Source organism: Heteronotia binoei, chromosome 2 (genome assembly GCF_032191835.1).
Source record: "Heteronotia binoei isolate CCM8104 ecotype False Entrance Well chromosome 2, APGP_CSIRO_Hbin_v1, whole genome shotgun sequence".
Taxonomy (NCBI): Eukaryota; Metazoa; Chordata; class Lepidosauria; order Squamata; family Gekkonidae; genus Heteronotia; species Heteronotia binoei.
The window spans coordinates 131,635,451-131,653,542 of NC_083224.1; the positions used below are offsets into that span (position 1 = coordinate 131,635,451).

General features: G+C 40.5%; 1 protein-coding gene across 2 annotated transcripts in view; it reads left to right on the forward strand.

The window, feature by feature from the left end:
- The window catches only part of TNNI3K (TNNI3 interacting kinase), a 342,231-nt gene that overhangs the window by 78,515 nt on the left and 245,624 nt on the right, over nt 1–18,092 (forward strand). For both annotated transcript variants that reach the window (XM_060232023.1, XM_060232024.1), the window contains exons 6-7: nt 9,583–9,681; nt 12,351–12,489. In XM_060232023.1, coding sequence (XP_060088006.1) covers nt 9,583–9,681; nt 12,351–12,489 — 238 coding nt within the window. The remainder of the gene's footprint in view (nt 1–9,582; nt 9,682–12,350; nt 12,490–18,092) is intronic.

Genomic DNA, 18,092 nt, shown 5'->3' on the forward strand with positions numbered 1-18,092 from the left:
AGTTTTTAATGTGATCTACTACAGACAAATCAACTAAGAGGTCTGATGGACTTCGTATGACATTCTGTGATCTTCAGTGTTTGAGCTTTACTTCCTGGGCAACTGATTCAACCCAAATCTCCATGTAATTCTGCTTCTTTAACAATATGCAAACTTCTATTATGTGGACAGATATCAAATGTAGCCTGTTTTCTGACTCATGCACAACATTTTTTCACTGCTGCTCCCCTCTAAATTTTATTTTGAACACGTCATCAGATCTATTCATTTGGTTGTCAGAGAAGCTGCCTAGTGAATTTCATCTGTTAGTTTCTTTAACCAGATGCTAAATCTGGCTACTTCAGAATTTCAGGATCCAGCTGCTTCACAGTCTTACCCATCTTTTCCAACAAACAACATTAGACTTGTGACTAAGATGTATTATACACAGTTACAAAGTATCAGGACAAAAAAATAATATTCAAAATGAAAGCTCACAATTCAGGGAAACAGAAAGTGATTAGTAGTAGGGTATTAGAAGATATATGTAAAATGAAATAAAATAAGAAAGTCTGGACAAATATGAAGAAACTATGAAAACTTTCCTTCACCATATCTCACTGTCATATGAGAGAGAAAAGATTGTTTATAAAAAAGTATTGCAGCAGCATGCTGTGTAGACTATTTGCACAAGTGCCAAGGGAATAATCAGGGCCTATTTCAATAATAAGTTGGTAAATAAAATGCTGGATGGAACTCAGAATGTGAGATCTATTCAACATTTTATAAGATACAATGTTTTGCTGTCATATCACCTACAGGCATAGCAAAAGGCTAAAATAACAGAATCCACAAAGAAAAAAAGAATATGGACAAATGCGATGTGATACATTGCGTCTCTGCCTGACGCTAAGAGTAGCAGACTACCTCACGAAGAGTGGACTCCTATAAAAATTAAATGCAGGCATTTATGGCCAATAAATAACAAAAGCTAAATGCTGGCATCCAATGATGTGGCATAAATTCCATAGAACTCAAAACATGAAACTATTTGCATATTTCCATTTAATTATTTTGTGAAGGACATGACATTCCTTTTCAGTGATAGATAAATAATGTATCTTTCTGGTAAGGTATACGCTAACATTGGCTGCCTCATTTGATTCAGTTGATTATCTCAGTTTGGATATTCAAATGTCCAGATTCTGAAGTTTGCCTTCTCCCTTGAATATATCTAAAACTACTGAGAATTATTTTGTCTATATTAAACAGAACTTAATTGATATACATAGATGGGAGGAGAGCACATCTGTTTTGCATGCAGAAAGCCCCAGGTTCAGTCTTCAGCTCCTCCAGTTAAACAGATCAGTTAGTAGGCAATGTAAAATACCTCTGCCTGAGATCCTGGAGAGCCACTACCAACTGGAGTAGGAAATGTATAATCTGATAGATTATTGGTCTGATTCAATATAAAGCAGCTTCATATGGTCATAGAACTCTTAACATCCCTTCCCTAAAAATTACGTATATTGAAATACAAGTAAAAGAGTAAACAGTCTGAAATATTTATGCCTCAGCTGCAAAACATGAAGGTGTTTTTAAAATATCTATACTTCTTAGATAGATATGTTGCTGATTTCTCTTTGTAAGGTGTAAAAATCACAGATTGGGGACCCTGTCTGCTTATATACTGTTGGTCTGCTCTCTGACACATTGATGGGTATGGTAGATGGCTCAAAAGATGGTATTGTAGCTCAGCGGGAATCAGGTAACAGCAGACTTCCGTCTGGTGGCTCCTCTTTCTGGGCAAAGGATGCCTTGAAATTTGCAAACATTGCAATAGAAATTCAAATTTAATATGGTAAAACTCCTAATTTACATGAGAGTTGAGCCCCTGGGTCTCCTCAGTGTTCTGCTCAAAGTTTCACTGAGCTTTCTGGTATATGTTGCTTTTTATACTGTGCAGTAATGGGCAAGTTATGCTTTGGTAAATGAACTGTTCTTAGGTTGCCCACTCTTACTTGCCTGGTGACCAGGAATGGGCATGGACCAGGAAAATGCAGTATGGTTTGGTTCGTGGTTTGTGATGTGCCTCTTTGCAAACCATGGACATCACAAATTTTTAGCCACCTCACAAACTAGTTATGTTCATAAAGTTAATGAGATAGTATAATGGCATACTATAAACACCATAACTTGGACCCCATAAATCCAATCCTCATCAAATTGAAGGGCAAGTAGAGGAGAGTCAGCCTGAGATCCCTGTGAGTTTGGTGTTTCTAGCTTGTGCAGAATCCATTCTATACAGATCCTCCTGAACCTGTGCCTGTTACCTTTACTTTACTTTATTTGATTTATATCCTGCCCTCCTTGCTGAGGCAGGCTTAGGGCAGCTCACAGCATAAAACCACAACAACAATTAAAATCCATACAATATTATAAAATTTCACATTCAGTAATTAAAACAGTCAAAAATGATTTGGTGCTAGCCTCTTTGATGTTATATAGTTTCAATGGCAACAGTATTTCTTCTATTTCCCAACAGTACAAGGCTCAGCATCAGTTAAAAGCCAACCGGAAGAGAGTGGTCTTACAAGCCTTGCACAACTGGGCGAGATCCCGCAAGGCCCTCATTACCTCTGGCAGTTGGTTCCACCAGTAGGGGGCTGCTATCGAGAAGGCTGTCTCTCTAGTGGTCTTTAGTTTGGCCTCCCTCGGCCCAGGGATTGTGAAAAGATTTTGAAATCCAGATCTAAGTACCCTCTGGGGAACATGTGGGGAGAGACGGTCCTTAAGGTAGGCAGGTCCTAGACCATATAGGGCTTTAAAGGTGATAACCAGCACCTTGTAGTGAATCCGGTATACTATTGGCAGCCAGTGCAGTTCCTGCAGTCCCGGCTGTAAGTGCTCCCACCTGGGAAGCCTAGTAGCAGCCTGGCCATCGTGTTCTGCACTAGCTGCAGTTTACAGATTCGAGACAGGGGCAGCCCCAAGTAGAGGGCATTACAGTAGTCCAATCTCAAGGTGACCGTTGCATGGATCACTGTTGCCAAGTTGCCGCACTCAAGGAAGGGGACCAACTGCTTCACCCGCCTAAGATGGAAAAATGCTGATTTAGCAGTGGCTTCTATCTGGGCCTTCATTGTCAAGGCAGACTCCAGCAACACCCCCAAGCTTCTGACCTTGTACGCTATTGTTAGTGGTGTACCATCAAATGCTGGGAAGGGGATTTCCCTGCCCAGACCATCGCAACTCAGGCAAAGGACCTCTGTAGTTTCTGGATTTGAGACGGGGGAAAGAGGAAAGCCATTGCAAGGTCAACCCCTGTTAAAATAACCAAGGTTCAGGAGTGTATAGAATAGATACTGTGCAAGCTAGAGAAATCAAAGTTGCAGGGGACTTCTCCCAGATGCTCCTCTGCATGCCTTCCAAATTGTTGCTTTGAAGTTCTGTATATATTTTGGTTAAGCAGAGACAGTCTGTCTGGGATTGCCTCTTCTCACAAACTGTCATGAACCTTCACAAACAGCTTGAAAAGTTATGGAACATTCATGCTGGGTGACCTGCCTTCACAAAGCATGAACCGGCCAAAATTAATCAATAACTTTAATTCATGAGCCAGGTTGTGCCCATCCCTACTGATGGAACAATTACCTTGGTGCTTTTGCTCAACAGCTTTTTAAACTAGTTTTAAAAATCAGTGATATAAAATATTGATTGAAGTGCATTGACATGAATGTTCCAGTTCAGTGCCACTAGGCTCATACATAAATATTTCATCTGAACATATGAAGCTGCCTTATACTGAATCAGACCCTCGGTCCATCAATGTCAGTATTGTCTACTCAGACTGGCAGAGGCTCTCAAGGGTCTCAAGCTGAGGTTTTTCACGTTACTTGCCTGGACCCTTTTTAGTTGGAGATGCCGGGGACTGAACCTGGGATCTTCTGTTTACCAAGCAGATGCTGTAACACTGAGCCACTATCCCTCCCCAAACATTTGTTATGTAATTTGATATTAGATGTGTTTGTTTTAGAAAATGTAGTTTGTTCAGCTGTTAACATGACGGCCCAAGCAATAAAGGAAGCTGTAAATGTATGAAACATTGCATAAGGAATTCAGAATGCAATTAAAGATCCATTTAAACTAGTTGTATTCACAGAAAGAATTATGGGTTTAAAAATGTAATGGGCTTGATTCTAAAATCCCATTCTTCTGTTGCCAGAGCTTCCCAGCTGTGCTGAGGAAAGACTCAACTGTTAGTTGAAAAGACTTGAAGGGTCCAGCCCAATATTTTTAGCACACAGTTGCCAATAAGTAGAGAGACTGAATATATCCTAGATTTTTTTTGAAATGTGATAAACAATTGATTTGTAGGATCTTTAATAAGTTGGTGTAGTGCTGATAGTAGTAATTTTCATTCTATTTGTGTTACTATTTTTACACCTCTGTCTTTCATAGACACACACGTATTTTATTATTTATAAGAGTAATGTAGAAGAATTTCCCCCCATTTGATTGTGAAAATGAGGTATTTGAAAGATACTCAGTTATATCAGCCAGGGCTGCTAAGGGCCATAAAGGTACCTAAGCAAAGATTTCCTCCAGGTTCCCTTAATGTTTCTCGGCCCCAGCCCCAAAATCATCATGATTTTATATGTTCCATGGGCTGACTGGAATGTTGCTCCCCTAGGGAATTCCTTCTGAGATCAAATATGTATTCATATTGGTGCCATAAAACAAATTGTAGTCAGTTGTTCCCAAAACTAATTCCATGACCAACCACTTAAGCAACCAATGAAATAGATGGACAATCCCCTCTGTTTCAAAATGTCTGCCGTCTTTATATAGCAGGATATTTGTACCATCTCTCAGTACTGATTTCATGATCTTCATTTTAGCATTTCCATGAAACCAGCTGAACACATGCAGCTTCCCTTAATTTTGTCTTTTTCTCCCACTACACCCTGAAAAAGAAAGATTGCATACAATACTTCATTAAACCTTATTCTTCAGTAAATAACTCCATTCATTCTATCTTACATCTGTCAGGTGGCCAATTTCACAACAGTTCAGATTTGCCTTCATGGCAGCTGTCTTGCCTGATCGTTTACACAGTCTGAAATGCTTATAGAGCAGCAAGGAGTTAACACATCGTGCCAGTTTCTGAGCAAATCATATCTAGAGGACATGCCTGATTATATCACTATCTACTAAATTGGAAATAATTAGGCCAGTACTCAGAGTTCATCATGTTTGGGGTTGAATGACTTAATTTTTAAAAAGATGTTCAGAAAAGCATCCAAGATTCTTTAGATGTGTTGACATTGGGATACAAGGTGGCTTTTTCTCATGTATATGGCTTGATTGTCAAAGCTGTCTTTCTCATTTTAATTTCACCTGCCAGAAAGTCAATAATAATTCATTACATTTTGTTAGAAGATTTCTTATCTGTTTTACCCAAGAGGAAAAATCCTTAGTTTATCATATGCAGCATTTGATAGATAGATAGATGATAGATAGATGAATTTATTGTCATTGTTCTCAACAAAAAGAGAGCAACGAAATGAGGTGCTCTTCCACAAACATACCAACACATCAAACACACATATTCATAAACCATTTAAATACATCTAAAACCATTAAACCATTTAAACCATTTAAATACATCTAAAACGGATAAACATTCATAAAACCATTAAAACCATTTAAACCATTAAATAAACATTCATAAAACCATTAAACATTCATAAAACCATTAAAACCATTTAAACCATTAAATACATCTAAAACAGATAATCCTTCATAACCCTGCATTTAACCTAACCACAGCACTTGGATAGAAACTGTCCTTAAATCTGTTTGTCCTAGCCTTCAACACTCTATATCGTCTACCTGACGGTAAGATCTCAAAAAGCAAATGGCCCAGATGTGTATGGTCCCTTAGGATCATTTGTATCTTCCTTTTACATGCCATATTATACAGATCCACCAATGAGGGGAGAGAACATCCACAAATCTTTTGTGCTCTTCTCGTCACTCTTTGGAGCACCCTTCTCTCTGCTTCCGTGCAGCTCCCAAACCACGCGCAGAGGCAATAAGATAAAATGCTCTCAATGGAACTACGATAAAAGGCAACCAGCAGACTCCCTGACAGTTGTAGTGATCTTAAGAGTCTTAAGTAGTATAGTCGTTGCTGGGCCTTTTTCTCTAGAGCTAAAGTATTTGTTGACATACTCTCTTAGCCTTCAGAAGCCTCAAATGATTATCTCTTGTAGAAGTGGACATAATTTGCTTGTATCATCAAAGACTTTGATAACTGTCTTCCATGAAACCTTGGGAGAAAGCCCACAAGTAGGAAGGAGCAAAGGTCAGATTGCTAATAAATGCAATTGGATGCTTGAAAAGAAACTGGGCAGTTGTGAAAGGTTGGTTTCTGAGGACCCAATTAATGCAGCTGCAAGCTCCATGGGTGAACTTTCCTTCTGTTAAGAATTATTGCTTGTGTGTGTTAAAATAGAGAACATGGAAAGTGTCTCATAAAATACATCTGTCCCATAAAATACATAAAATAAGAGCTAATGTGAAGGAGCCTCTTAACAGAAGGATAGTTCATTCATGGACCTACTAAACTCAGCTCTTAAACCTGACTAGGAGCATGCAGGGGGATTATTCATAAACCATTTTTCTAGGGCTGTTTTTATTTCCCATTCCACCCATGCTAGTCCAGCCCACTTTATCTTTACAGTGATAATTCAATCACATTTTTAAATGAGCAGTATGTTACACAGTTTTGAATCTGAGCAGATGATTTTGAGTCTGAGCAGCTGGCTGAATTTGGCAAGTCAAGTAAGTATATGCCCATAATTAACTGGTCTGTTCTATGTATAACTGGTCTATATATGAGGACCCTGGGGCATATATATATATATATATATATATATATATATATATATATATATATATATATATATATATATATATATATATATGCCCCAGGGTCCTCATGAGTAGGTCATAGATAATTTAAAAACATCTACGTTTTGCCATTTCCCAGTTAGGGCCAGGGGATCCCCTGGTTTGGAGGTCCTACATCCGCTTTAGGGTTATCAGGAAGTGGGGGGCATTGAATGTCTGCTGGGCACTCCATTATACCCTAGGGAGGCCGGTCCCTATAGGGTATAGTGGAGAAGTTATCCATGGGTATGTGAAGCTGGGGGTGGTGGGTTTTTTTTAGCTAGAAGCATCAAATTTGCAGCATAATTGCTGGTGCCTCTCCTCAACCCCCCTCCAAGTTTCAAAAAGGTTGGGCCAGGGGATCTAATTTTATGAGCCCCCCCCCCAAAGGTGCCCCCATCCATTATTTCCAATGAAAGAAAGGCATTTAAAGGGAGCATAATCCCTTTGAATGTGATGGCCAGAACTCCCTTTGGAGTTCAAATATGCTTATCACAACTTTGTTCCTGGCTCCACCCTCAAAATCTCCACATACTTCCTGAGTCAGACCTGGCAACCTTAAGGTATTATGATTTTGTGCCTGTACAGTCAATTGTTGGCATTCCCCAAGATGAATCAAACTACAGTTCCCAGGCAGTTGTGCAGACTATTTGTAATCCAATTTAGAACACTCCAGTCAAATTAACATTTTTCTATTTCAGAGGCATGTGAACAAAGTGCACAAAGCTGGAATATTAAACAAGCAAACTTCATAGTGTCCTGTCCCCTCCCCCACCCCAGACAGAGACAATAAAGCAAAAAAAACATCTCTTTTGTAAGTTAACAAGCAGGGAACCTAGAAGGACTTTTGGGGGTCATCTCATTTTCCAATATATCTTTTCCCCTCAGTGTTTCATCTTTCCCTTCTCCTGCCAGTCCTTGTATCCTATCCCCTTTCCTTGCTTCCTTCTCTTCTTCAAACCCATCAACATCCCCTGTTCCCCTAGTTTTCAGTTTTACTGGTTATTTGATTCATCTATACCCTAGCTTTGTCCCCAACAGCACCCAAAGTAGCTCATATCGTCGTCCTCTCCTCTATTTTATCCTCAGAACAACCCTGTGAGGTAGGTTATGATGAGACTAAGTGAGCGCCCCAAGGTCACGCAAGCAAGCTTCCATGGCAGAGTGACAATTTAGATCTGGATCTTTCAGATCCTAGTCTGAAACTCTAATCACTATACTGTAGTGATTTTCACTCCTGAGCAAAAAGTCCTGAGCAAATCATGGAACTCATGGGGTATCAAGTGTCTCCTGGTTGCTGCCAGACTTAGTTTCAGTGAGTCTTCCCTCAAAAGCCAAAACTACCCTGAAAAGGTCCTTGCCTTTTACGGACAGAAACCAAGTTTTCAACTAGCAATACTGTTGTAGGTGCCTAACATGTCCACGGGGGACCAGTAATTAAAAAAAAAAATCCAATTTTTCAGCAACCCTGAGGTTTTTCTCAGGTTTGTAGAAATATCTGTCTTGTATGTCCATGGCTCCAGTCTCTGGATTTAAGTAACAACAGATGGGGGCAAGTTGAGGATTAGATACTGATATTTGCTTTTGGGAGAGTTGGGCAGACATCATACAAGTTAGGGACAATACTTTCTCTAGGCTGTGGAGTTTTGTGAGAAAATATTCTACTTTGTGAGCTACTGGCATTAAAGTTGTGAGCTACTGCATAAATTAGTTTGCTCTGGGGCCATTTTTCCTGAACTAAGACAAAAATGCGTGAGTCAGAGGCTAAAAAAATAGGCAGCTAGCTCACATTAACTCAACTTAGAGGTAACACTGGTCAGGGGACAGTAGTGGGAAATCGGTAACAGAACATGCATGCACAAAGCATTTGTAATAAAATTGAAAACAATATAAAGTGCTGGTCAAATCACGAACATTTTCCTGAGTGTTGGAGGGTGTTGGAATTTGAGGAAAGAAGTGTTGGCAGATCTGTAAGCAATGCTTACATTTATATGAATCTAAATTAATGGACTTGCATAGGAGCCAGGCTTTGTGGATTGCCTTAGCAATGGGTGAATAAAAATTGCTCCTCATCTGTCAATGAAAGGAATATTATAGTCTAAACTAAATATTCCATGGGGCAGAAATCATTCACATCTGAGTTTTAAGCACAGTTAAACAGACAAATAATGCATAAGTTTAGAGCCATTTTCATTATAATGCTGACCTTCTTGATGGATCTAAAAGCATGCATTAAAAAGAAACCATTCAGTAGTATTTATTTCAAAAGAAGGCTCTTCATCGTCCAATAGCCTTTGTAGTCAGAAGAAACTGAGTCTCACAGTTTAGTGGAATGTATTTTTAATTAAAGGATATTTTGTATTTTTTTAAAAATGTGGTATTCTGCTGCTGCTTGTTTTCCAGGTTTCAAAAAAATTAAAGGTTATTTTGAACTGACAGTTCTGAGTGCCTGCTTTTGCAAATTAGTTTTTTTCCCCTCCTTTTTACTGAGAAAGGCATTTCCCAGCATAGGGCAACATAGTGACATGTAGTATTTGTTAAAGGTATCTTGATCAGTTCTTCTGGTAGAAATTGTAGATGTAATATTGCTGCATGTTGATGTACAAAACTTTTAATTGGGATATTTCCTTTTTGGTCTCCTTCCAGGCTGTCGATATTCTTCTGCAACATGGGGCATATGTCAATGTTCAAGATGCTGTTTTTTTCACTCCTTTACATATTGGAGCCTACTATGGCCATGAGCAGGTAAATCAATTGAAAGGATTTGACAAACTTGTGGGAATATTTATAATATGCAGGAATTGTCAACCCCTGCTTCACAAAGAGGACAGACAGATATTGTTCATACATGCATAAAAATCATGTAGAAATAGTAAACAATCCATTTATTTAACATATTTATGTGCTTGGCTTTCTCCTGAGCATCTCAGAGATTGGAAATAATGTGAAAGTTTGGTCTGTGGTATTTCATCTACTGATTGCCTTAAATGTTATCACCTCATACAACATTCCTCAAGTGATGAACATGCATGTGTGAACTAGGGTTCCCTGACAGCTGGCAACCTGGAGGGGTGAGGGACATGGATGAGTGCTCCTAGGTGAAAGTGTGATGTCACTTCCAGAAAAAATCCAGAAGTGACATCACATCTCTCTAGAAATCACCAGAGAGTTTCTAATGATTCTTAGACCTTGCTGAAGTCACTTTGTGGTTTTCCCTAGAAGTGACAACATACCAATCCCCAACAGTGATATTTTAAATTATTTTTCTCCCATCAGTGGTAGAAGCAGTAGTAGAAAATTGGAGCTGGGTATGTGAGATCCTCCCATCCCTGTCAGGAAAATGGCAAGCCTTGTGTGAACACATCTGTGTTGGTCGGCTATTTTCACTTGTTTAGAGAGAGATGGAGAGAAATTTTTTTGGTATCGTTATTAGTTCACCAGTGGTCAGAAGACTTAAAGTGGTTAATTTAATCTTTTGATCACTGGTGAACTCATAATGATACCAAAGAAAATTCTCTCAATCTCTCTCAAAATCCCACAGCCATCTGTAATACAGATTAGGTTACACTGCAGGAATCAGAATAGGCATTAGCTTTATATCTCATTCAGATTTAACAAGTAGGGCCTGCAATACTCACAGGGGTATTCCCAATGTGGCTCCCAGTTGCCTGGCCTGCTGAAACTCCCCCTCCCCCTCACAATAGCAATGGTGGTGAGTCCTCTATGGCTCCCAGCCTCCCAGTTTATTGAAGCTTCTCCCCCCTCCCCACAACAGCAGCAATGGGGGTGACTCCCATGTGGCTCTGTCTGGCCTGCCAAAGCTTCTCCTCCCCCCACAACAATGGCAATAGCAGTGAGTCCTATGTGGCTCTGAGCCGACCAGCCCACCAAGGCTTCCCTCCAACAGCAGCAGTGAGCAATGTGGCTCCCAGCCTCCAGCCTCCCTTGCCGCTGCCATTTCCTACCTCCACCACAGTTCTCATCAATAAGTGCATTCTTTGCGCATGTGCAGGGAATGCTCTCCTAGTTTGGGGGGAATTTAAATGTCCCCCATATGATTTTTCAGCACATCTGGGAGTGGCCCAAGTGTTGAGAAAAATCTCTTTACCCTCCATGTGTCCCTATCTGCAGAAATAAGTATCTGCACATAGGGAGCACAGTTGGGAATTAGATACTGAGATTTGTGAATTCCCACTGACTTGAAATATACATCTGCCAAAGTGTTCTTGTTATTTCAGCCATAGGCCTTTCCCAAACCATTACACATCCACAATGGTCTTACTTACAAGACCCAACTAATTATCTTTCACAGTGTTTAATTGTATGATGGGGATTGACTCTTGGATACCTGCATATCTTCAGGCAATATAAGACCCACACCCCAGCATACTTTGCACATCTTCAATAGAACACTGATTTTTGAGGAAAGGGAGACTTGAACAACATGCTCTACAATCTCAGTGGGTTCACCTGTTCCTTACTGCTGTTCTCGCCATCACCTGTTAACAAGCTCTTCTCTGGGGAAAAGGTATTGTCCAGTTGCCACCAAAGAAGAATGAACAAGGCCAGAAAATGGTACCAGATACTCCTGTGCTGTGTTATAATTGTTTTCCTACACACTGTATATCTTGTAACAGAAGATGAAGGTAAGCAGTGACTTGGAAAAGGAACAGCAAGACTTCATTGGCTAGTCATGACCTCTGATGAGTCACAGGCCTTGGCAGGAGTCTGTTGATGCTAACCCCTGATGCCATTGTGGGATCATTTGTGCACTGGATTCTATTCAAGCATGACTTCTGCATGGGTTCCATGTAACTGATAGACTTCTAAAATGAAAACAGGGAGCTGTTTCCTGAAGAGATTTAGAATAGGCAGAGTCCAAAGGTACAAACAACTGAAAATAATGTAATGTGTTCGGCTGCAGTAATAGTGTGCTTTTCTGAAATGCTGAAATATATATTTCATACAGTTGCATTAAAAAAAGACCTTTTAGGCTGAGACTCTTAAATTATGCTATGGGTCACATGTGGGGCAACTAGTCACAGTTATGTAAATTATTCTAATCCACATGTGGTACTTTTATGATAAGGGTTTCTGCTTTCAGGAAAGAGCATCTAGCTTGAACGTATCAAATTAATGTGCATTTACTTTATTTGCCACTTAGGTCAGTTAAACTAATGGGCTTGTGCCTATGGCCAGCCCCATGCATCTGTGTTGCTTTAAGAAAGGAATTGGCACCTTCAAAAATTCACTGTTCTGTAGATTTGTAGTTTCATTATAAATGGGTTCAACTGCCTCATAACAAAAGATACGTATATTCCAAATGATTGATGAAGCATTCTACATACTTTTTTTGGGGTGGAAAATATTCTTCTTGCTTACCATTTTAACACAAGCAAATACAATATTGTTAGGTAACCCGACTCTTGCTGAAATTTGGTGCTGATGTGAATGTGAGTGGAGAAGTTGGGGACAGGCCCCTTCACTTAGCTTCTGCGAAAGGATTTCTCAATATAGTAAAGCTTTTGATGGAAGAGGGCAGCAAGGCTGATGGTAAGTTATTAGAAATGTAACCTTAATGTGATATTTTTAACAATCTGCAAATCAAAATGTGGAAAACTGCCTCAAGCCAATATGTGAACTTCAGTCTTGATCACTTCTGCAAGTCCTGTGTTTTTCATGTTTCATTTTTTCCCTTCACTATCCATCTTCCTTTTGCATTCTTCTCTTCAGCCTCATATCTCTGCATTATTATGTCTTCTAATCTTCCTGTTTTAGCTCTATGCTTCCTTTGGCCTGCTGTCCTTTCAGACATCTGCTGCCTTTTCCTGTACCTTCTGCCTCTCTGTCCCCTCTAGGACCTGAGCACCCCCATCAACTGCAACCAGAGACTACCACAAATGCTCCTTCATGCAATTTAGTATAAATATAATGATCTTCTTTTCTTGGACCTAAGGCCAGATACTGAATTCTGCTTGGGGTGTGAGGGTAAGGTTGCCAAGTCCAATTTAAGAAATATCTGGGGGCTTTGGAGGTGGAGCCAGCAGCAAGGGTTTGACAAGCATAATTGAACTCCAAAGGGAGTTCTGGCCATCACATTTAAAGGGACCACACATCTTTTACCTTCCCTCCATTGGAAATAATGGATAGGGGCACCTTCTTTTGGGGCTCATAGAATTGGACCCCCCTGGTCGAATTATTTTGAAACTTGGAGGATGTTTTGAAGAGAGGCACTGGATACCATGCTGAAAATTTTGTGCCTCTACCTCAAAAAACAGCCCCCACTCCGAGCCCATTTCCATAGGGAATAATGGAGTGACCATTTCCCTCTCCGCCCCCTGCCTTCTGATGATCCTGAAGTGGGGGGAGGGTCCCCAAACCAGGGGATCCCATGCCCCAACCTGAGGATTGGGAGCCCTATGTGTTGGGGGGGGGGGAGTAGTAGTTATCTCATTGATTTTTAAGGCCCTGCTGTAGTTTTTCTGAAACATTTTGTTGCCCACAGTAGAAAACAGAGTGGTAGAGTAGATGGACCATTGGTCTGATCCAGTAGGGATCTTCTGATTCTCTTGTGTTCATCAAGACAATTTACGCTTTTAAAGTATTGGTCTATGTGTATGCCCTTATATAGCTAGCATCCAGTATATTTTAGTTCCCAAAAAGTTGCTGAGTTAATGTATTGGTCTATGTAATAAATAATATATCCCTCTATCACAACAAAGCAAAAGAGTCTTGTAATCTTAAATACTGGCATTTCTTAGGGCATAAACTTTAAGGACTATTGTGTGCTTAACCAAATACATGGTATGTCCTCAGTTGCAATAGATAGATAGATAGATAGATAGATAGATAGATAGATAGATAGATAGATAGATAGATAGATAGATAGATAGATAGATAGATAGATAGATAGATAGATAGATAGATAGATAGATAGATAGATAGATAGATAGATAGATAGATAGATGTTGCCAAGTCCAATTCAAGAAATATCTGGGGACTTTGGAGGTGGACCCAGAAGATATTAAGGTGGAGCCAGAAGCAAGGTTGTTTCAACCCTAGATAGATGATAGATGGATGGATAGATGCATACATGGGTATAAAGAAAAATTGTGAACAGTGAGACAAGCTCAAATGTTTACAATACCAACACAGTGGCTTCTATGCACAACAGTGAAAGAACGCCACTGTCTTCCTAGACTTGCTAAGCTATTTTAATGTGTACTGTGCAAAAGAAAAACAGAACCTCACTTGAAGGCCAATGGGACAGTATATAAATTTTCTAAAAAAAATCTAATTCAGTGTGCTGTGTACTTTATTTTCCCTCTAAAGTTATGTTATTGATTCATGTTCCTTTGAGATCAATATCACTGCCCTGGAAGATTCAAATGTACTCACTCTGGTTTCTGAAAGTTGCTCTTTAATGTCAATTTTGTGTCTTTATTTTGCACGGTGACTGACCTGTTTGCATATGACACAGTATACTGTATAAGTGGAATACTGTGTGTGTGTATATGTGTGTATGCATATATATATATCTGAATAAGATGGTCCAGACCTTTGGGGTGTGGTGTCATCAATATGTAGATGTCACCCAACACTAGATTTCATTATCCAAATCTCCAGGTGCATTTGTCTAGGTTTTCAAACCAATGTTCGAGCTGTGGTCAGGTGGCAAAGGCAGAACAAGGTGAAGCAGAATGTAGACAAGACAGAGGTAATGCTAGTTGGAAAGGCTGATATTCTAAAGGGCTGAATCTACTTGTCCTAGTTGGATTAACTATCACTTTTTCACCATAGGTTAAGAGCTGGGGATGCTCATGGACCCTGACTTACTGTTTGAAAAGCAGGTTGATATGGTGGCCAGGAGCGCTTTCAATTAGCTGCATCTGATTTGCCAACTTTCTCATCACCTAGATTCAGCTGATCTGGGTACACTTACCTGTGCTTCTGAAACCTCATGGCTACATTACTGAAACATGTTCTATGTGGAGCTGCCCTGGGAACTACAATTGTCATAATGTGGCAGCTCAACTGCTGTCAGGGATTAGCTACCAGGAACAAATGTTGACCATTTTGAAACAGCTACATTGGTTCCCAGGTGCTGGTTATAACTAAGCCCTTTATGACCTGGAATCCACAAATTTGAAGGACCATCTCCTTCAATATGTCCCTGTGCACCAACTATGGGCATCAGAAAGCCTCCAGTTGGCTTTTCCAGCAGTTGGGGGTGGCCTTTCTGGCATCAACCAGCATTTTCCATCATGGCTTTGGATCCATGGAATGAGCTCCCTGTGGAGGTGTGAGGGGCCCCCCTCCTTGGAGATTTTCAGGACACACTAGAAGGCCTATCTGTTTGCCAAAACTGTTGATGAGGTTTGAATGGCAGACATCTTTTAAGGGAGGAGGGGGGAGGGATTTAGAGTTTGCTATTTTGCTTTTGGTATTATTATTATTATTATTATTATTATTATTATTATTATTATTATTATTATTATTATTATTATTATTATTATTAAATTTTATTTGTATCCCGCCCTCCCCGCCTAGGCAGGCTCAGGGCGGGATATATTAACTATTATTATATATATTATATATTATTATATATATTATATTATTATTATAGCTTGGGATATATTAACTATTATTGTAAGCTACCTTGAACAAAGAGGAAAGGAGGGGCCACAGTGAGTATGATACTGTTGCAGGAAATTCACCACAAAGCAGCACCACACAGGTTAGGTGAAGCAAACAGTTCTTTATTAAAGGCGCCAAAAACACTTAGCTGAGTCTAGTGACTCAAAGGAGCTAAGTGACCTTCTAACAGCTGCACAGAGGTTAAATACCTTTAGGATGTGTGGGTAGCATAATACAGATATTTTTATCTCACTCTCTAATGTCTACAATTTCCAGCAAGGGGGGGGGTTAACACCTTTTTGCTAGCATAACACCTTACATTTTCCCCGTTTTTCTCAACTTCTTGCAGTTTCAGCGTATATTTCCTTTTAACATACATCTAACACGTCATGGAGGCTCAGCTGCGCTCTACCCACAACCTGTCTTCCTGCGTGGGTGCAAGTTAGTAACAAAGGACATATTTCCTTCTTTATTTCTATCTCATCCTTCCCTTCCAGAATTCTATCTGGATCAAAAGAGAAAGAGAGAAATCTGGCTATTTTGCTCATGGGTACATCATATGGCTCCTCATTTCTGAGGGGAACCAGATATTCAGTATTCATTGCATTCTCATATACACCCTCTCGTTCTCTCATGAGCATGACTGGCACTATTTTTGGGACAGGCTGAAGTTCTTTTACAACATCAGTGATCATACTCTTTATGAGAAGGAGCAGGCAGGGCAGAATCAATAGGCCTCCGAATCCCAAACCAATCATTAACAAAATGCTTTTCCAATTTCCAAGCAAGTCTCCTAACCATCCACCTTCATCCATGATGCCTGACCAAGTCTGAACAGGGTCATGTGCCAGCTTTCGCATTCGTTCAGTGATTTCTTCAATGGCTTTTCCACTATCATCTATCTGAAGACAACAATTACTGAGATTAAATTTTCCACACACTCCTCCTTCAGCTGCCAGCAAGTAATCTAAGGCTAAGCAGTTCTGATACACTGCAGTATGAAGCTGGGTATTGGTCTTTGCTAATAGGTTCAAAGCTAATGACGTTTCATTGGTTATAATCTCCACAACAGCTTGCAATCTAATAAGGCGGTTCAACATATATATAGGAATTCTATAGCCTCAGGATCCATCTGCTGCCCACGTGGCTGGGTCATATACCTGTATAATCTGTTCTGGAGGCCACTCGTTATCCTTCCAGGTCCCTATTTCTATGGTCAACCCCACATCCCTCTTGACCCAGCCAGCTTCTTCATACACTGGCACCCCCAGCCTTTTCCCCATCCTGATTGGTAATAGGAAGAAGCTGGGCTTTATAGATGCCAAAACACATGCCCCGGTCCAATTAAGAGGTAACTGACTAGGCTGCGCTACCACATACCCAATATAGAGCATCTGGAGCGTGCCATGCTATGGTAGCATAACAGGGGTCTTCCCATAGCTGGGACAGGTGGCTCTGAGTGGTTTTATTAAAGGGGTTGACAGGCTCCGAGGTTGTGGAATTTCTAAAGTCTCAGAATCTTTTGTTCTTGGTACCATTGCAAACACAGCCAGTCTCGCAGGCTAGATCTCCTACGGGGACCTCAAGTGGACTGGACAGCAGCCAGATAAAGCAAAGGTGTCCCACTATTGGGTTTTGGAGAACCCATCTGTTGGGCCATTCTTTGTGGGACCATGTAATGTTTGGATTTGAACTAATGTTGGTAAGGTTGTACTCTCGAGACTCCCAGGGCCACTGCTCACCCATATTGGTACCTCCACATACATAGCAGTTTTTCACCCCTAGTTCAGTCACTATTCTTTCAGCCAGATCAATGAATAGCTTTTTGGTAACTGGAAGCACTTCGGTAACCATGCTCATTTCTTTAAAGAAGGTTGTGTGAACCCGGTATTCCTTCTGAGGAGCGGACCTATGTTCCTGAGTGACAACCACTACTTTTGCATAGGGGTCCAGGCCTGTTCCATCCACCCCGATTCCCACCATTGTGGCTGCTTTTCTTCTTTAACCCCTCTACTCCATGTTAGACACAAGGGGTTACTAACATGTGTTTTGCAGCTAGAGTTCTGGGGGGGGGGGGGGATGTAGAAACAGGGCTGCTGTCTTCATCTTCTGCCCTGTCACTCAGGTGGCATCTAGGGCCCGTGGGAGACCCGTGTTCCAATAGTGATATGTTCTCCTGATCAATTGGTATAGATATTTTTGCTCCACCCTATAGCCTCTCTCCCAGCCAGCTGCACATGTTCTGTGGCTTCCTTTACTCCAACTGATGGCCTTGCAGACATCAAAACATACTTGAACTCTCCTGTTTGACCCAGTGGAAGTATTGGTGGCTAGCAAGTGGGATTCCTCAACCAGTGGGTTTGTGTCTCCTTTTCGTCCCTTTGAATATGCGTAGATTGATACCGTAGACCTTATGGAAACTGCCTGGGGTTCATAGCAAGTGACCTTCCCCTGTGAATTATACACTTGGTAAGTTGTGTTATGGTAGACACACGGGCTGCTCGTGTACCACTACACTG